The sequence below is a fragment of the Nuphar pumila genome, chromosome 4 (genome assembly GCF_984573655.1).
Source record: "Nuphar pumila chromosome 4, dmNupPumi1.hap1.1, whole genome shotgun sequence".
NCBI lineage: Eukaryota > Viridiplantae > Streptophyta > Magnoliopsida > Nymphaeales > Nymphaeaceae > Nuphar > Nuphar pumila.
The window spans coordinates 3,544,601-3,564,742 of NC_143252.1; the positions used below are offsets into that span (position 1 = coordinate 3,544,601).

The window sequence follows — 20,142 nt, forward strand, 5'->3', positions numbered from 1 at the left end:
TACTGACTCATTTATTTTTTTTAATGAGTTTGAGCCAAGCTTAAACTGGTCGAGCCCGGGCACAAGCTAGCTCGGCTGGATGTGCATCCCTAATTGATACACTCGATATTCTCTATTAGAGATGTCCTTTTCTGCAGGTTTGGTACACATATCTACCGCAAAGCATTTGAGATCCGATTAATTAAACGGGTCACTTTCAGTTTTAGATTCTTACATCCAAACCCAAATTTGGATCTAAGTAACATTTGGAACCATGGCTGTCAACAGGTTGGACCTGCAGCAGACCCCGTGAGTTCGAATCCAGATCTGACCTAAGGTGTTGTGGCAAGCCTGGTTTTTATTCTCTTGCCATTGGAACCCTGGAATTGTTTTATCCGAGTTTGGGTTCCAATCCCACTGGAATTTAGCATAGATAGAGCCAAACATAGATTTGGGTATGGATTTCATAAACCAGACCCGACCAAGTATTTAATTTTTATGTCTTAGCATAGACAGAACCAAACGCAAGTTCGGATATGGATAACATAAGCCAGACCCAATAAAGTAATGTTTTCTATATTTTTTAATTGAAAATTTGTGGATCTTAATAGACACAGGTCAGACTCGGGTCTCACACCAAATTTCATAAACCACACCCACCTGGTCCAGGTCCATGTATTACTCAGATCCTATGAGTCTGACCCTCACAGCTAATTGGATCCATTTCATTGTTGCTGAACTTAAATCTTATTCAATTAAATTTGGGCCAAATCGAGTCATACCTTACCAGTTCACAGACCCATCTAAAAACCCCACACATGGAAAACTGCAAAAATGTGAGCAATTAGGGCACATCATATCCTAATATATTAATATCCATTCTAATACATACCCAAATCCGAATAGGGCACATCAGATTTTTTAGTGTAAGAATTAATTTTTTAACAAAATCTAAAATTGATGACTACCAATTTAGAAAAAGCACATGGAAGCGAGTGAGAAGAGTGAGAAAAAATACATGAAAACATGAAAAGTTGAGTAAGAAAACATATAAGAATAAATGAATCGTGTAGAAAACATAAGAGAAGCGTGAGAGAATTAAGGTTCTCATCAAGTTTCAAAAGCGAGGAGTATCGAGTTTCACCTATCTAAGAAGCTTTTAGTAACTCTGATTAGCACTGTTATTAGATATTACCGAGGCAATGTTCATCACTAAGCTAGTTAAAAAGATTATAATTGGTAATGGCAACATTGATTACTTCCCCCTTAGAATTAGTACTATTTTTTCTTGCTTTTTGACACATTTCATGTCAGTGCATTCTTTCTTTTTCTTTTTTTCTTCTTCTGAAAAGTTAAAGCAAGATATTAATTACTCTGATGGATCTTGTTTTAGCGGCCCCACTGGCACTCTGTTGGGCCATCCATATTTAGCAAAAACAAACCTTGCATGAACATAGTGAATACATCAGGTTAGGCTCTTTGTTCCAGTGCAAATCCTTTTCTTCATGAAATCCCTTAGTTCTACCTAGTTTGAATTCATTGATGTAACTATCACTAAACACTCAGTGAGGTGGTTAGACTTTGTACTGCATAAACCAATACCATCATCCATGGCCATGCAATCTATGAAGTATGATTGTTTATCATCCATGATGAGCATCTTAGTATAGATCATAGTTCTCTTACGCATACATCCCTAAACAAGTTCACCATTTTGGCATGCCCATGGAACACCTCAAAATCTCCCTAAAGGTAAGTTCTTTATTCCTAAGATTAATGAATCTTAGAAAGGAATAAGTACTGATCTCCCACATGCAATCCATACGTGTGCATTGCATTCGAAGATAGTTGGCATCTTAGCAACATTAAGTGTGGATGAATGTTTTTGACATCTTTCCACAGCAAACTTACCCGTTCCCTAGCTGTTGCATTGAATTTCTGTAGCAAAAACGCTTTTGGATCCATCTGACCTGATGGTCTTCCAACACCTGAACTCACAGAGAGAGAGAGAGAGAGAGAGAGAGAGAGAGAGAGAGAGAAAATGGGAAATAGAATATAAGAGGAAAGAACTTAAGTGAAAGGACAAATGTAGGGCTTACCAATTCTTAAGCGAGCAAACTCTAAATTCCCTCGACAATGATATATAACACTTTTTAACCTAGCACATTAGCAAGATATCAGTGCCTCACATATTGGTGGTCAAAGTTTTGCACTTGGTAAGAAGCAAGGTTTCAGCTTTATTGTAAGAGAACAGAGATTAAAGGATTTCAAAACGACTGCCATAACCTTCTGAAAACTTGTCACGAGTTCTTTTAACACCAACAGCCGTTTGAACTAGTTCAAACAACGGTAATAGATAAATCATGAAATCTAAGAATAGAGTGTTAGATGTTTCACTGATTGGAAAAGCTCTACTCTTTCTCATGCCATATTCAACTGAGACATCTCATTGCTTCCTCCTTGCAGAACTAAGAGGCTACATGGCATGGATATGTATTCAGATGTGCATTGCAACCATGAGTATAGCTGGAAAACTGCAGGTGATTTTAAGAAAAACAGTGCAGGTAAGGGAGGTAAGGCTACATATGTATAGTGTGCTTGTGTATGTGCATGTGTGTGCATGTATACATGTGTTTTGGTGTGCGGATGGGGTGTGAGGTGTTTGGCTTTGGGTTTGCATGCAGCTTCTATAAGTACAATATCCAGCATTGACAGTGGACACAAACTATGCATTCTGATGAAACCATATTAACTACTTGGGAATACTATTTGTGACAGAATAAGCCAAGAAGCAATAACTCACTTGCAAATAAATATTCAGATTTTCATGGACAAATGCACAGGAAATTTTCAAGAAAGTAAAGAGGCAAAAGGTAGTAACGTTCAAGAGCTTGTGCATTTCATACCCATTGTGCCCTCCATGTCCCCTTTTTGGCTGAAGTCGAAGCACTCCACATGGCAAGTCCATGTCATCAAAAGTCTGCAAAGAGTAAACAAATCAGGAATAAACTTCTTCGCATTGGATTTAACAGGACTCTTTGTAAGAACAAAAAATAACACACAAACTCAAGAAGGCACAGCAGAACTTGTAAAAGTAATCATCAAAATCAACTTTTGTTTTTTAGCAAATTTCCTAAAAGCTTTAAATAGCCATAAAACACATTACTAAGAATCTGGAAAGCAGGCTTTCATACACAGGAAACCAGTGGCTCCTGCATTAAAATAAACCATCATCCACAGACTTTTTGGTACTCAGTTTACTCCACCCATAAAGGGGTGTAAGTGGAACAACTGCATAAAATAATTGAGAAACAATCCGGCTGAAAAAACAAGGAAAAAACTCACACAATTTCAATATGAAGTGCAAGAGCTAGTTGTTTCCAATTTATAGGGACCAACTTGTGTTTCACAACAAATCTAGCAATATCTACTTTTCTCCCAGTAAAACCAAGCTTATATAGAAATAGGGAACATACTAGAAGGACATGACTAAGAGGTAGCTTGTAGTATGCTGCAAGTAGCCCACTCTGTAGTGAATGCAGAAAAACAGATATAGGTCAGATTCCTTCCATAGAATAACCATCAACAAAAAAAATGGTGAGTAATATCACGTAACTGTAACACATTTTAGATTAAAGAGTCCAATTCAGAAAAATTCATGAAAGGGAGTTGTCTTGAAGTGGAGAATTTTCCATTCATGGAATCCCCAAGTGTATGCATGAGGTGGTGATTATACGATGACACAACATGGAAGGAAAATCATATATCTGAAAAGCTTGTATTGATGCACACCGGAAAAAAATTTATTCGACTCAAATAAGTGCAAGCATTAGATCATAATCCTTGATAGCAAAAGAACCCATTAAACCCACTTAAGATGCAACACAAATACCACAGCACCCAACCTATATATAGTCCACCAATACACCAACAATGAACAGGTGTCTTGGATTTGAGGAAAAAATGATTAAAAAAACATTTTTGGAGCATTTGTCACCCTACAGTTTTTACTGATGCAATTCTGGAAAATGTGTGTTAGGATTCTATTCGAAACTAAAAAGTTTTTATCTTAGCATTCTTTCACTGATCTCTATATTCTCCTGAGCCTTTCCAAGTCTAACAACAGAAGATGGGCAAGGATGTGTCTAGAGGATGCAAAAGCAAGATTGCTACAGGGACTCTCCAACTAGGTGCCGCACCCGATGCGGTCAACCTGACCCGGTGTGCAGTCAATGCACCCAGGGTCATTTATGTCCAACTTTTGGACTTTATATATATATATATATATATATATATATATATATATATATATATATATATATATATAATTTTTTATATTTTTGCCGCACCCCCGCACCCAAGTTTTTTGAAAGTGCCGCACCCATGTGACATAGGGTATTAGGTACCTTTCCTGTCAGAAGTGATGGAGAGGAAACACGCTCTTATGAGAGGACCTTCTATAAAAATAATGAATCGGTTCCTAGGATTGCACAGACAGTAGACATCATGAGTTCACCACTACCCACAAGTCCACAACCATTTTGAATCAAAGAGATCTTAAGCCCTTGACCACCATCCATGACTGAACACTTGTGAATGTTGCTCCATATACAGGTCAAGATGCAACTTTATTTCCTACAATTTATCATGAAGGGACTGTTACTATACTAACAATACAAACATTCAGGCACATGTTTTTCGCTCCAAAAACTCCATATGCAATCCTGTCTTTTGCATGGATACCAGTGAATGAATTGAAATGTGGCTTCAATCAGACCAAACAACACAAATTGCAACTTGTAAGGAAATTACTGGATCCTGGTCATCCTTGTCATGAACTCCAGAATTAGTATTTTATTTAGGAATCAAGTTCATGATGACAACTTCTTAGTAACCTCTTATCCCGTAACACTTTTCTTTGGATCCTAATTCACCAAAACCTCAACAAACTACATAAAGGCAAAAGAATATACATACTTGAAAACCAAGAAGCAACTAACAGCAGGGTCACAACAGTTCAGTGAAAGCATACAAAAGCCCCAGAGGAAATAAATAAGAAGACAACAACGCCAACAACAAATACAAATTGGCAAAGGAGAGCATTGATTACTAACTGACTCGCTGCCTAGAGTAAACAAACAAGAAGACAACAACAAAAAATACAAATTGGCAAAGGAGAATGTTGATTACTAACTGATTCACCGCTCAAATTCATATATGTCTGCGACTTTGACAGAAATACCGGTGTGTTCCCCATAAGACCTGAATGGAAAATACAAAAAAAAAAAAAATAATCATAATTCAATAATCCCCAAGAATATCCATCAAAGCTACTACAAGAAGAATGCAAAAATTAGACAACAACGCACCTTTTCCAAACAAGGCCTTGCAGTGAACCGTATCAATAGGAATTCCTTCCGATTGAGCAAAAGCATCAATCATCTGAAAACCAACCTACACTCAGAATAAAACTATCAATAACAACAGATGCAATACATATGTTAGGCAATCTTGAAAGAAGAAAAATCACCCACATTGTGTCTGGTTCCTTGGTATTTCTGCCCCGAATTCCCCAAGCCGACGAAAAGCCACGGCCTCGGCCCCTCGACGAAGGGATCCTCGGCGAAGGAAGTGCAAAAACCAACGACGCGAAGCTCGACCCAACATTTCCAACCCAACAACAATCTTGCAGCTACTGCCCAAGAACACGAATCATCACCAATAATCCTCAAAACCAATTCCCTAGATTCCCATTAATCCTCACCAGAATCTTGATGAAGATAAAAGTAAACTAACAAAGGCCAAGAGATACAGCAAGGAAAAAGCAGAAACAAGAAGTTGGTGAATCTGAATCAACTAAAAACCACTCATAGAACCCAAAAAAAAAAAAATTGGGTCACCATAGTTTCGGTTAAAAGGTCCTTCACCATTAGCATCTAGAGTTTCTACTTATGAACAAGTGAGATTTAAACCTCATGAGTGCATTAACCATCCTTCAGGCTCCTAGTCTTCAAGGGGATTTCCGAATTCGTGGAGGAAGCATAGTCCCTAAATATAAAAAATAAAAACCAAGAAATTAGGGTTGAAGAGGGATTTTTGGGGTATGGATGGAGATAGGTTTTGCAATTCGAAGGGCGTCTCCAGATCGTTCTTCAATCTACAAGCCGATTGTATTTCTCAAGGACGACCATGGTTCGCAGGAAAAGAGAGAGGGGGTGGGTGGGGGGCGGGAAGGAATGATGTGCCGGGAAACGAGAGCAGCAGCTTGTGCTTCGACCCATGTCACAAGAATACGAGTAGGACCCGAAGCGTGACACAGACGCGGAGTACGTGAATTTTTAGAAGATAGGACACGATGACACGGACATGTTATTTTTAAATTAACAAAAAATATATGCCATTGTAAAAGATAAAATTACACTTGTATCAAATATCATAAAAACATGAAAAGTACACCAAAATAATGTTCGTGTGAAGGTTTCTGATTCGTGTCCCCCGTAGACACATGACGCGCTACATTGTGACAATGGCTTCATGGTAGCGAAACTCGTCCTCGGCAAATCGTGATTAATAGGCTTGCAAATCATGGTGGATGGGCACCACAGAGGTGGTATCACATCACAGGAGGTAAGCGCGGTCCTCTGTCAAGCTGAAGGCCCAGGATCGAATCCCTCTGCCACATGGGCGGCTGTTGTTCTAGTAGGGGTCCGCCTAACCCAAAAAAAACGTGGTTGATAAGTATAATAAAAAATCGTCATTCACATTTTTAGAATAAAACAACTAGATTTAAAATTATAATTGAAAAAAGAAAGAAATAAAGGGTCGAATAACCCAAAGCAACAATTTGAGACTAAACCCCATCACGTAATCATAAGCCAATAGATGTAAGCTGGCCTAAGTTTTGTTTAGTATTCTGTCATTAGACAGTACTGAATTCCAAATAATACAAATTAATGACAACAATTGAAGTTTTTTTTTTTTTTTAGAGAGGAAACAATTGAAGTTAGAAAAAAAAGGCCTATTGTAAAAGAGGGGAAATGGAAGATCTGAAATAGTGACCTAGCAAACAGATCCCAAAGAGTTACCAAATTTACACAGAAAATGCTGTCCACCATGGCTTGTATGGATTATGTGCATCTTTCACTAGTGTGAAATCAGCACCATACTCAATAAATCCTACAGAAACCAGATAAAAGAAGAAAAGCCAAAATCCTGAATAATGACTGCCGCTCTAGACCTTGAAGAAAAACATGGAAAACACGATAATTTATGAGTAAAAAAAAAATACCACTTGCCTTTAAAAAAAAAAGAAAAAAGAAAATTTGTTGAATGGAAAAGGGTTAGTAACGAATTTTTAAAAATTAAAAAAAAATGACCAATTCAGCTCAATTCGGTTCAACTCTGAATTGGGGGATTCACTGTCTGAAGCCAACATTGACAACATTGGGCGGAATATGTATGGATTGGATTTGGACTTACATGATTGGATCCAGATAGCAACCGTTCCATTTGCATTTTTCTGCATGTACAAATTAAACCTGCTTTTGCCATTGTCACAAATCTCGTTCTCAAATAATATCTGCAAGGCGAAATTCCACAATACTTTGAACATTTTAAACAATCCCAGGAAATTCTCAAAAATACCAAATATATAAAATAAAATAATAGAATATAATAAATTATGGGAAATGTAAAACATTGTAAAGCTGTTTTTATTGGGTTTGATATCATGATAAAAAAACGTGACAATTTTCAATTGTGTTTTTCAAATTTTGTCTGTTCCGACCTGATCCAGATTCGACTCTCCAATATATTTTACCACCCCATATCCAATCTGTAATGCTTGTGCAATGAAAAGAGTTTTACACAGTCCAACTGTCATGGAACCTCTTAGGAAATTCGAACCATGATACCAATTTCTACTTATTAATGGAAAAATAAGTGGGAAATGTCCCTACTGTCCTTGCAAAATGACATTCTTTTCATGGGCCATTTGGGTCGGGCATAAAAGATGGGTCAAAATGCAAACAGGTAGTGGCCTGCATTTCTCTTATCCAAAAATTGACCTGTTTTTAAGATGGGTTTTTATCAAAATTTGGTTGGGTCAGGTTAGATTTTGTTTAGTTGCATTTGGTAAGCAGAAACCATACCTTATTATATAATCAGATGTGGATATGGTTTTGATTTCTTTTGCTACCAAATATGACAAATATCCAAATTAGTTTACATGTAAAAAGGTGGATCTGGTATGATATTTTTATCATCAGAATCTGAATCCAAATTTGAAACCGGTTAGCCAATATGGTATTGGCCACATCCAATCCAAATCTGAACCTTTTACATCCCTAGTCACTTACTAGAAGGTTGAACTTCTCTTTTTATTCCTTCAAGTCAGAGACAGCTCTGATGGCCATTCATCCTTGTGATGAAAGGCAGCCAAAACATCATCAAGTTGGTTTTTGTTTCAGTTCATTTACATTGCCTAGTGGTACCGCCGCATGCTATGACCATCAGCCTGAGCTTTCCACTTGACAATGTACGTGTCACCATAGCACCACAGCAGCAAGTGCAACGTGACACGCTGATGACTATAGTAGAGTTGGTCCGCACCAAAATCCCTTCGGGTTTAACCAAGTGTTTGTTATTTGTGCAGACTTCGGTAAGTGCAAAACTAAGTCGTGTCGTATGTGTTTAAAAAATGCATGCATGCATGCATATCACTACGAGATATTAATAAGAGAGCCATATATAGTGCTCCACCTGGTTCCCTAGGCAAGTGTTACATATAGGTTGCTTAACTCCACAAAGAAAACCTCAACCGTGTCGGTTTCTCTTCGTGAGCCAAGTATAACAACAGGCACCATACATCCAGCCATGAAGCACCTAGTTTAACCCAATCCAAACACAAGTGCTACTTTTGCATGCACCTAGCCTAGTGTCCAGCCATGCTTTAACTATTTTTAGGGCATGGGGATAAAAACACATCCAGGTAAGCCAATTTTGTCATCAATTGAAACTAAGAAGACGACCATCTTAATTCTAAACACCTCCCTTTTGGTTACCTTATAAATAATCAGGATATCTAAACCTCAAGCATTGTGTAACTATAGTCATCAAATTTTAAGTAGATGCTGCTTGCCATATTTACAATTAGTGATAAAGATATGGAACCAATTCCCTTGCTTTCTTCTACAATAATGAAAGTAGCTTCTGCCTCAGTGAATTTAAATCAATGGGAAATTAACACTAATAGTAAGTTAAGTGGTTGAGATGAAGCCCAAGGAGATCAACATCATATTATAGTGCATCAATTAATTTGTTGCTCTTGCAACTGCACAACTACTTGACAGTACTCAACAGTATACTTGTCCAGTGTTGTCCTCGCAATCAAACGCCCCCTTATATGAAACCTAACAATTGCACAGTCCCATGTTAATTTAGTACGAGATAGACGACATACTAGGGGGGGTGCAAATGGATTGGACTCACATGTTCCTCTATTCATATCCAAAAACAAATCTGATCATTTTGCACTCTTTTGCATGCAACCCCTTTTTATGGGATCCAGTATTGCCATTTGAAATTCAAATTCAAATTCGGATTCAACTCTATTATCTATCTTTGATCTAGTTTGGATATGGATCTGAACTTGCTCCCCAATATTTAGATCTGGATTTAGATGTTTTGTGAACCTGCATACATTTGACAAGCTGAGGGTATTGGGTGGCACGTCACCAACCTGATCACCATGGGTCTTGGCTTAACCCTGACCTAGTCCAGGTCCTAGTCCGGTAACTCAAATCAAGCTGGTTTGACCCGAACTTAGCTGGTCCACTTCTGACTAAGGTCAGCTTGTGCGACGATATCTCATGTCAAGTGGAGTGGGTTGTCTCAAGACTCCATGTAAAACTGAATCACCTAAGGGTGGTAAATGAGCTGAACTAAGCTTGGCTTGTTTCTTGTGTTGAGCTCAGCCGAGCTTGAGCTCATGAAAAGCCCGAGCTAAACCAGCTGAGCACGAGCATATATATATATATATATATATATAAAGAGAGAGAGAAATGCCTTTCTTAGGCTTTTTCGTTAGGTCTCATTAGGCTTCTCAAAAATCATAGTTTTAAGTATTTTTTCTCAAGTCTAACACCAAGGATGTGATCTATAGGTTTTGTTAGTGAGAACCAACTTTTGAATCTTCAAAATCTGGCTTGTATACAGGTTTTTCTGGTGATCTGAAATCAATGGCTATTAAGGTACCAGTTTTTCTCTACTCATAAAAACATCTAAGGGTTCAGATCATAAGACGCTTAAAACCTAAAAGGCAGAACAAGAAATAGAGCCTAATATGTTCAGTTGTCATATATATATATATGCTTTTAAAAGTTAATAATAATAAAATTTTGTCTTTAATTGATTTATAAAATTAATAATTGTTTTAAACTTATAAACTCTAAACTGAATGCTTGCAGGCCAAAAGAAAGTCTTCAACCATCTTCAATCTATAATATAAAAATATATAAAAAAATATTAATTATTATTAATGAATCAAGCTTGTCAAGCCTATTGCACGAGATGGAACAAACTCTTTACAAGCCGGACATAAACCGAACCACGTGCAACTCATCTCGTTTCCCACCTTAGAAACGCTGCTCGACGGGTCTCTTTCACAGACTCGACCCGACGCGACGCGACGCGACGCGACTTACGTTGGCGCCATGCTCATCACTTCTTAACGAAAGAGGTTAGGAAGCGTCCAAAAGGCGAGTTATTGCGTGTCCGTGGCGATTGGCACGTGTGTCGAACGTCCACGATTTCCCGCCGAACACCGCTTACCCATTTTGAAAAAAACGGCTAGCCACCGCCTTTCCCACCGCTCCCTTTTCCTTCCGCGAGCTCTCTATCTCTCGTCGTCTTCCCCAATTTGGCTCCCCCACCTGCGAATAAATCCCTCCACCGGCCTAGTTTCACCTATCACTCCGCTCTTTCCCCCCTCTCCGATCCCATTCTTCTCCCTGAAACCCCACCGAAGATGGTGAGGACCTCTCGGAGTCGATTCTGGTGGCTCCTTTTCTCGGCTCTCTGGTTCGTCCTCTCCGCCGGGGATCCAGACGAGAGGACGTTCATCGTGAGAGTCCAGAGCGACCTCAAGCCCTCCGCCTTTCCGACTCACCACCGGTGGTACGAGTCCTCTCTCAGAAACGTGAAGCCCACGAAGGAAGAGGACGGCGGAGGTGCCCGAATGTTGCACGTCTACGACACCGTTTTCCACGGGTTCTCGGCGAGGATGACGCCGGACGAGGCGGAGGAGCTGAGGAAGAATCCGGCGGTCCTCACAGTCATCCCAGACAGGATTCTGCGACTCCACACCACCCGCTCCCCTGAGTTCCTCGGCCTCGCTTCCAGAACCGGCCGGCTTCTCAACCTCTCGCGCTACGGATCGGACGTCGTGATCGGCGTCATGGACTCCGGGATCTGGCCTGAGCGACGGAGCTTTTCCGACCGAGAACTCGGCCCTGTTCCGGCTAAATGGAAGGGAGTGTGCGAGGAGGGAAAGGATTTCCCGAAGACGACGTGTAACCGGAAAGTGGTCGGGGCGAGGATGTTTCCGGCGGGTTATCTGGCCGCAAACCCTGAGAAGATGAACGAATCGAAGGCGCTCTCTCCGCGAGACGACGACGGCCACGGCACGCACACGGCTTCCACGGCCGCCGGGAGGCGAGTCCGGCGGGCGTCGCTGCTCGGTCTCGCCGGAGGCGTCGCCTCCGGGATGGCGCCGAGCTCTCGGATCGCAGTCTACAAGATCTGCTGGAGCGGGTCTCGGTGCCATCAGTCGGACATCCTCGCGGCCTTCGACCGGGCGGTGGTCGATGGCGTCGACGTCATCTCGATCTCCGTCGGGGGCGGCTACTCCACGCCATTCGACACCGATCCAATAGCTATCGGCGCCTTCGCGGCCGCGGCCGCCGGCGTCTTCGTCTCCGCCTCCGCCGGGAACGACGGCCCCGGCGAGATGACCGTCGACAACGTCGCGCCGTGGATCGCGACGGTCGGTGCCGGGACGATAGACCGCAACTTTCCGGCGGACGTCGTGCTGGACGACGGCCGCGTCTTCGCCGGAGAGTCGCTCTACCGCGGGCCCGGGATCGCCGGGAACCGGTCGCTCCCGCTCGTCATGGCGAGGAACACGGCCGCCGCCGGGAAGCAATTCGTGGCCCCGCTGTGCATAGAGGACTCGCTCGACCCGGCGGCGGCCGCCGGAAAGATCGTCATCTGCGAACGGGGCAGCGTCGACCGGATCACAAAGTCGGAGGTCGTACGGAGGGCCGGAGGCGCCGGGGCGATCATCGCCAACAACTTCTACCAGGGCGGCGAGGAGCCGATCCCCGACGCCCACCTGCTTCCGGCGGTCTCCGTCGGGTGGGGGGCCTACGGGGAGATCGAGTACTACGTCCGGACCCACCCGAACGCCAGCGCCAGGCTCGTCTTCCGCGGGACCCACCTGGGCGCCCGGCCGGCGCCTATGGTCGCGTCCTTCTCCGCCCGTGGGCCCGTTCCGGGATTGCCCGACCTCCTCAAGCCCGACCTCATCGCGCCAGGCGTCAGCATCCTCGCAGCCTGGCCCGATTGCGTGGGGCCCACAGGTCTACGCTACGACAAGCGCCGGACTGAGTTCAACATCCACTCGGGCACGTCGATGTCCTGCCCTCACGTGTCCGGGATTGCCGCGCTGCTCAAGGGGGCCCACCCCGAGTGGTCGCCAGCCGCCATCCGGTCCGCGATGATGACCACGGCGTACTCCACGGACCGTACCGGGAGTCCGATCCTCAACGGCAACTCGCAGAAGCCGGCGACAGTCATCGACATGGGATCAGGCCACGTGGACCCGGAGCGGGCTGTGGATCCGGGTCTAGTGTACGACATAAATGCCGAGGACTATGTGCAGTTCCTGTGCGACTCGAACTACACGGACAAGGAGATCAGGGTAATCACGGGAAAAGGCGGGGGGTGTTCCGGGAAGAGAAAAGGGCGGCCCGTGGACCTGAACTACCCGTCCATCGCGGTAGGGTTCGATCAGGGTCCGAAGGCGAACGGGTCGCTGGGTGTGGCCGAGTTCTGGCGGACCGTGACCAACGTGGGCGAGGGTGGCTCGAGGTACAGGGTCGAAGTGAGCGCACCCAACAGCACAAGCGTGGTGGTGGAGCCCACCGAGTTGGTGTTCGGCGGGCAGGGGTGGAAGGAGAGGAAGAGGTATAGGGTGAAGGTGGAGGCCCAGTGTGTGACCTTCACGGAGGGCATCTACAAATACGGGTGGGGCTCCTTGTCCTGGATGGACGGCAGGCACACGGTGAGCAGCCCCATCTTGGTTACGTGGACACAAAAGTGTTGTTAGACCCATGGGCGTCAACCCCCTGCGTAAGCCGGCGACTCCCTGGGGTCTAGAGGTAGGCTTTTGGAGTTTTAAGCGGACATGGGCAGCGACCATAAATACGGCAGGGCTGCTAGGTCTCTGCGCCTGGGACAGTTTCTCAGAGTAAAAAAAAAAAAGTGGTGTTAGGGAGACAAAGATTTGTTTATTATTTATACATCTCTCGTACTCATATTTTTAACAAATATCACCTTTGCTTCAATATCATATGAGCCATTAAAAATATGGCACTAAAATCACTCATTATCAAAATATTGGTGATCTTGGTAACAAAGCCCATTTTGAGATGAATGGCATTGGTCTTGCCTGTCGCACACACTGTTTTTTCTCCCTGAGAACCGGTGAAAACCACTCTCAGTAAGAGACCTGGCCGTGTTGGTCAGCCTACGGTAGCTTCTCCTACGGTGTAAAGCCAGAGCCCACCCCTCGCACCTAGGGAGTCGCCATGCTTAGGCATTATGCAAGGGGGGTGATGCCTACCAGAATGAAACCTTAACCACCTGCCAAAAACTAATTTTTGGCCAAAGCCCCGCCCTACTGCACCAACCACCCCTTGGGGCTCTGTCACACTCGGTGTTGAATCATTGTGAATCAGCCGATTTGTGAGCCAAAAATTAATACGAAACTGAGCTGATTCGGCTTATTTTTAAACAAAGTTTAAGAATGGTTTAGAATATTTTTTAATATTTTTAGTTTTTTGGCACGTGTCATTTTAACTGGTTAAAAGTTGACCGATTCAGTTCAGAATCAGAATCGGCCAATTTTCTGATAAATCGATTCAGGGTACATACGATTCTGACAACATTGGTCACACTAACAAAGTAAGCATGATATGAAAGCAAGAAACTTCATGACTTTGAAAATTCATGGCCATAATTCAAATTACATGAACCAAATAGCTCCTCAGTCACTAGATTACTCAATGCCACAATACAGGCCTATCAAAAGATGGAGAAAAAGAAGGCAAAAGTCTTGCAGAGAGAGAGAGAGAGAGAGTCATGCTGCAGCAGCAGGCACAGTATCCTCTCTGGTTTCTCTCTCAACTGAGTACCACAGTACGGACCTAGTTGCTGATTGGCTTGGCACGTTTCTGAACATCAAAGTGAATGTCAGTCAAGCCAGTTATACCAGCAGTGATCCTCTGGCCTGCTTTCACAGGACCAGCACCTTGTGGAGTGCCTGCATTTACAGATACGTGTTAATTTTCAGTCCACAGTGCAGAAGGCTCTTGTTATGCAGAGAAACAACACAAGGAGGCAAGAAAGAATGAACATCATGTTAAAGAAATATCTCATACCAGTTAGTATGACATCTCCTTCAAAAAGTGTCATATAGGAACTTATATGGCTTACAAGATATGGGATCTTGAAGATCATATCTTTGGTTGAACCCTTCTGTTTGAGTATGTCATCTACCTGGACAAGCACCCACACAACAGCCCATATAGCAAAAAGCAGAAGTTAAGTGTAAATCCTGAACTGCTAGAAGTACACAGATACAAGATAGGAAACAAACTTGAGTATTTTTAAAGTAGGAATTTAGACCTTTAACCAAAGCTCCAAATTGTGAGGGTCATCTACCGCTGATTTGGGTACCTGAAGGAGAGAAGGGAACCTATTAAAAATTTAAAATTAGAGGAAATAAAACATAATTACTTTGGACTACCAGTATGACAGGTAGTTTAGAGGATACTTTTTTATTGTTTATTAACATTTTGCGGCAGGGACTAAAAAGAAATCATCCCCAACACAGCAGACATAAACGTAGGAGTGGAGGGAAAGCAGTAAGTTTAGATTCTTACAAAGTCACCAATTGGGGTAAAAGTGTCCTGGCCCTTAGAAATTGTCCATGGAAGACCTGCAGCCTGTTGAAGATAAACGAAAAATGAATACCAAAATGTTGATTGTAACCAACTTACCCATAAGAAAAAACTTAGTTTTGTTATTGGCAGCCCTTCGGCTGAAATAACTCAGTTTTATATACAACGCAAACATAAGCATTCCACATTTTGACTCCCGTTCGGTATCCCCTTACATACAAGTCACATTGGAAACTTCATAAAAATGGTTGAATCCCTGTATCCTCAGCCGTATCCATGTGACATATTCCACTCTACGAAGCGAAAAAACTAGAACGGTCAGTCTAGGCAGACTGCTAAACATTGCATAAGAGTGACTATCCAAATATGTAGGCAAACTGCTAAACGTTGCATAAGATCGGCAATATAAATAATACTTAAAAGTGTGATCAAATGAGAATGGAAATTGAAATTATTGATAAAAAAGGGTCCTAGGCTGTTGACGTCTATCCCTGATCAAAGCACAAAGAAGATATGATACCCAGTGGTGGATCCAGGATTTTGCTTAAAGGGGGGGGAAATTATAATATAATAAAATATAAAGGGGGCAATATAAATTTTTATAATAAAATAATGAAAATTTTCAAAACTTTAGGTTGCTTAGAGGGAGGCAAAAATTTTTATAATAAAATAAAATATAAAACTAAAATATAAAGGAGGGCAATATAATTTTTTATAATAAAATAATGAAAAATTTCAAAACTTTAGGTTGCTTAAAGGGGAGTAAAAGAATTTTATAATAAAATAAAATATAAAGGGGGGCAATATAAATTTTTATAATAAAAATTTTCAAAACTTTAGGAGGGGCTTGAGCCCCTCTTCGCCCCCCTGGATCCGCCCCTGATGATACCATGATCAACAGCACAAATAAGATGGCATATGATAAGTAAAAACTGTTAAAAGTTTAACTTTGATTGCTTTGCATGTTCTTGAGTTTATCTCTATGCCATATTCCTAGAATTAAATTCTTTTTTATTTGTTTGGGTTACAGAAGTTCCATGGTTAATAGGATATTCTAGAATATTATGAAGGAGCAGGAGAGAAATATGAAGGTAAAGAGAATTATACTGAAGATTCAAGTTAGAAAAAACACTATTGATACTAAGGAGACCATGATCAACAGCACAAACAAGATGTCATATGATAAGTAAAAACTGTTAAAAGTTTAACTTCGACTGCTTTGCATGTTCTTGAGTTTATCTCTATGCCATATTCCTAGAATTAATTTTTTTTTATTTGTTTGGGTTACAGAAGTTCCATGGTTAATAGGATATTCTAGAATATTCTGCAGGAGTTGGTGAGAAATATGAAAGTAAAGAGAATTATACTGAAGATTTAAGTTAGAAAAACCACTATTGATACTAAGGAGAGTTAAAAAGTCTGAATATATAAAATACAGATACTTCCTACTTCAATTCGTGCAACAAAATAAGACCTAACAAGTGCTTTCTATTTTGGTTCAATGATTACAAATGATGCAAACTCATTAACACAGAAACAAAGAGACATGTATATATATACACATATTCAGCAGTCTCTTGCATAGTGATCTTTTCACTATTTCCATGGATAGCCTATTAATGCTCCACATCTTAGAGGGTCAGCAGGATCACGGTACAAGGCTGACTTTTAAATGTTGGGGGCTTGGTGAGAACAGAAAACTATCCATGCAAAGACCTTTTAGAAAATACCACACCTATAAGAGTTAAAAAACATTAGAAATCAATTCCAGGAAACAGCTAAAGTAATTATAAAGGACTATAACAATATGACAACAGGCAAATTAACAATCAGAAAGCAAATCTTATACTTGATAACATTTATACTCCCAATACAAAGACAGCCACTCAAGAAAGACAAAAAAGAAAACCACATTTAGCTGGTCAAAAAAGGGGAAGCAAAACTTCCAACTGTTATAATCAATCTATAAAATAATTCAGGTCTTAAAAAATGTACAAAAAGGGCACATTCAAGCTCTTTCTTCAGAAACAATTATACCTTGGCAGCATTTTGAATCTCCTTTGCCGTCATGTCTAAACCAAGAGCATAACCTGAAACATTCAAAAGATTTCATGCAGTCATGATCTTGTAGCATGCAAAGTTATGTGACTGGTTAGATTTTGAAAAGCTTAACCAGGCATAACTAGCAAATGCATTAAATATGATCAACTACATATCAAGTAGACTAGCCTACAATTTCAGCATGAAAAAAAAATTGCAAACAATAATTCAATATAACATAAATCACATTGGAATAAAGAACTTTTTCCACAAACTTATAGGCAAGCAGGGCTTTGCAGATGTGATCATGTTTAAACCATGAATCAATCATCCACTCAAAAGCATCCACCACCATCCATTATCCATTAAGTATATGGTACGAAACAAAGATAAAAAGACATACAAAATTCACAAACGAAAATAAAAATTATAAATACTATAATTTCAAAAGAAGCAAGAGAAAAGATTATTAAAAACACAAAAGGCACAGGCCTCAAGTGGTTGGCATTTTTTATCAAAAAAAAAAGGTGGCAATCATATGCTTTTGCCGGAAAAGGACTGAAATGGCCATCATGAAAAGAGGGTCACTGCTTCCTTCACTAGTTTTCTGGGCCATTGAATCTGCCCATTCCGTACACAATAGTGTGAATTAGAGGGTTAGCTAAGTGCTATTGGAATTAGGCCTAGGTCTTTCTCAGAATCAGATTTTCTTATGGCCTGGTTACAAGAGCTTATGCAGTTTCAAATTTTTAAATGAGCTTAGTCTAGCAGGGATTACAAATTCCAAGCATAAGAACTTACAATTGTCTCATACACTGTTGAGAGGGATAATGACATGCTGTTATATGGCTTGCCTGTTTTGTTCAGAATATATTTCTAACTAATCCCATGTCCCTTAACATGTTCAAAATATCAGATCTTCCAGCTGTATATATATATATATATATGATGAAAAAATAGGCTTCTGCAAACTTGGGTTGGACATCAGTAGCATGATTCTCCTATCGATACACATCATGCTCTCACTATGAAATGCTGCCTCTCCTATTCATGCTCCTTGCATTCAAGCAACTAAATGCCACTCAGTGGGGCTAAACCAAACACAAAAATCAGAACACTCTTAAAAATTCCAAATCCAATATGGTGAAAACTACACTAAAGCATATGCTTGTATTGATAATGATGAAGAAACAAGTCAATGTGTGACCCTATGTGCATGTCTATGTGTTTATGCAACAAATGTGTAACTAATAGCCTTATATGCACAACAAACTAAAATAGGTGAGAAGAACATACAGACTAACACACAATTGACATGGTTCCTTAATATGGACCTTTTTATGTAGTAAAAATGAGTCAATACAGCACAATTACCTGCTACATAGTCCATTGCTGATCCTTGGGAAACGTCACGAGACTTTTTTCCGATGACAATTCCTAACTCTGCTTCATAAACTAACGACTCTAAAGAGTGGGGGATTTCAATGGTGCCTCCATTTCGTACATACGATGAAGTAGGTTTCAAGAACAACACTGGTTCCTGAAGAATGAAAATCATATGAAAGAAAGATGTGGAATGAAACACGCTAGTTAGCATCTCAACTTAGCAAAATTGGTAATCATAACTATAACACGATAATTACTGAAAGCTGTTTTCATACACTTTCCTATTTCAAATCCATGGAGCTAGTGCTTCCAAGAAGACTAACACCTTTAGGTGAGAAGAAACTGCTTCCACTCTCTCTCTCTCTCTCTCTCTCTCTCTCTCTCTCTCTCTCTCTCTCTCTCTCATCATCAAGCCTTATTCCAACTACATGGGGTCGGTTTTTACGAGTCCTTTTTCTCCATTCTTGTTTATCTACGGCTAAAACTTGGGTTATGGTTAAAATCTCTCTCTCTCTCTCTCTCTCTCTCTCTCTCTCTCTCTCTCTCTCTCTCTCTCTCTCTCTCTCTCTCTCTCTCTGTGTGTGTGTGTGTGTACCAACAAATGGGACTTCAAGGGTTGGGATGAAACAAGTTTGTTAGACCTCTGTAAATTGAACGGCACTTTTCCACCGGTGAATTTTCATCTACCCAACCATTTTAAACCTATTTTTCGATTGCCCACATGATGAATCATGGAAAACTACTCAAACACAAGTTCCCCTCTGTCTATCAGACACTACAAACTCTATGGTTGGAAAGAAATTCAGATCAGAGCATTCCCCCAAATGGGTAACCACATCTCACACCCACCTCTCAAACCAAACTCAATAACCAGAGAGAGAAAAAAGGAACAAGGGAGAAGTTGGGAGGTTGTTGGATTGAATTACATCACATACCTCTGACAAGGCAGCGCCGAGCTCTTTGGCATGAGCAGCATAGTTCCTGCCAACAGCAACGATCTTGGTCCCTAGGCTCAAAATCTTGCTCCCCACTGAAGCCATCACAGTCCCTCACAAGCAACCCAACAAGCTACTTTGTCAATCGAAACTATAGTCTAGTCTAGCAAAATAGAAACAGTGGGGATGTCTACAACATGTGCTTGCTTTATGTCTTTCTTATAGGTAGAAGTAGAACTGAAAAAAAAAACTGTATTTTTGGGGATCTACTTAGTAGGTGAAGTGGGTTGTCCTTTGTGAGATCTGTTCATGTGGGCTTTCTTCACAAAAAAAAAAAGAGGGCCGTTCACGTGGGCATGCACATGGCAACGCTGGCATCATCTGGGGCGTCTCTGCATGTGTTCCTGGTCGGTATTGATTGCTATGTGCATAGAGTGTGTACAAAGAAACGATTAAATAACGGGGTTTGTTGAGAGGACGTAGGGTTAACCTAGCAAGCATAGTGACAAAAGTTTAAAACGGTAAAATAACGGCAGTTGAATTTTTCTATTTTCTTGCTT

General features: G+C 41.1%; 2 protein-coding genes and 1 pseudogene across 2 annotated transcripts; 1 reads left to right on the forward strand and 2 right to left on the reverse strand.

Moving 5' to 3' along the window:
• Positions 1-1,752: 1,752 nt before the first annotated feature.
• Positions 1,753-7,530, reverse strand: LOC149839085 (peptidyl-tRNA hydrolase, mitochondrial-like). Its single transcript, XM_090003928.1, has 9 exons — positions 7,518-7,530; positions 7,074-7,155; positions 5,514-5,721; positions 5,349-5,433; positions 5,174-5,241; positions 3,456-3,506; positions 2,886-2,959; positions 2,079-2,137; positions 1,753-1,967 (listed from the first exon to the last, which is right to left on the reverse strand). The coding sequence occupies exons 1-9, from the start codon at positions 7,528-7,530 to the stop codon at positions 1,753-1,755; spliced, it is 855 nt and encodes a 284-aa protein (XP_089860054.1).
• A 3,475-nt stretch (positions 7,531-11,005) lies between these two features.
• On the forward strand, positions 11,006-13,543 carry LOC149839086 (subtilisin-like protease SBT1.5 pseudogene; annotated as a pseudogene).
• A 690-nt stretch (positions 13,544-14,233) lies between these two features.
• Positions 14,234-19,805, reverse strand: LOC149839087 (oxaloacetate tautomerase FAHD1, mitochondrial-like). Its single transcript, XM_090003998.1, has 7 exons — positions 19,583-19,805; positions 18,636-18,801; positions 17,259-17,311; positions 15,204-15,266; positions 14,947-14,997; positions 14,700-14,817; positions 14,234-14,581 (listed from the first exon to the last, which is right to left on the reverse strand). The coding sequence occupies exons 1-7, from the start codon at positions 19,685-19,687 to the stop codon at positions 14,466-14,468; spliced, it is 672 nt and encodes a 223-aa protein (XP_089860124.1). The 5' UTR covers positions 19,688-19,805; the 3' UTR covers positions 14,234-14,465.
• Positions 19,806-20,142: the final 337 nt, after the last annotated feature.

Excerpts from the sequence above, each read along its gene's own strand:
- LOC149839085 (XM_090003928.1), bottom strand. Across the intron at positions 5,722-7,073 it reads TGGTGGACAGCATTTTCTGT|GGAATTGGTTTTGAGGATTA; the intron begins GTAAATTTGGTA and ends ATGGGAATCTAG. Across the intron at positions 5,242-5,348 it reads CAAGGCCTTGTTTGGAAAAG|GTCTTATGGGGAACACACCG; the intron begins GTGCGTTGTTGT and ends TTTTCCATTCAG.
- LOC149839087 (XM_090003998.1), bottom strand. The coding sequence starts at position 19,687 with ATGGCTTCAGTGGGGAGCAAGATTTTGAGCCTAGGGACCAAGATCGTT. Across the intron at positions 14,818-14,946 it reads ATTTGGAGCTTTGGTTAAAG|GTAGATGACATACTCAAACA; the intron begins GTCTAAATTCCT and ends GTGCTTGTCCAG. Across the intron at positions 14,582-14,699 it reads AGGAGATGTCATACTAACTG|GCACTCCACAAGGTGCTGGT; the intron begins GTATGAGATATT and ends CTGTAAATGCAG.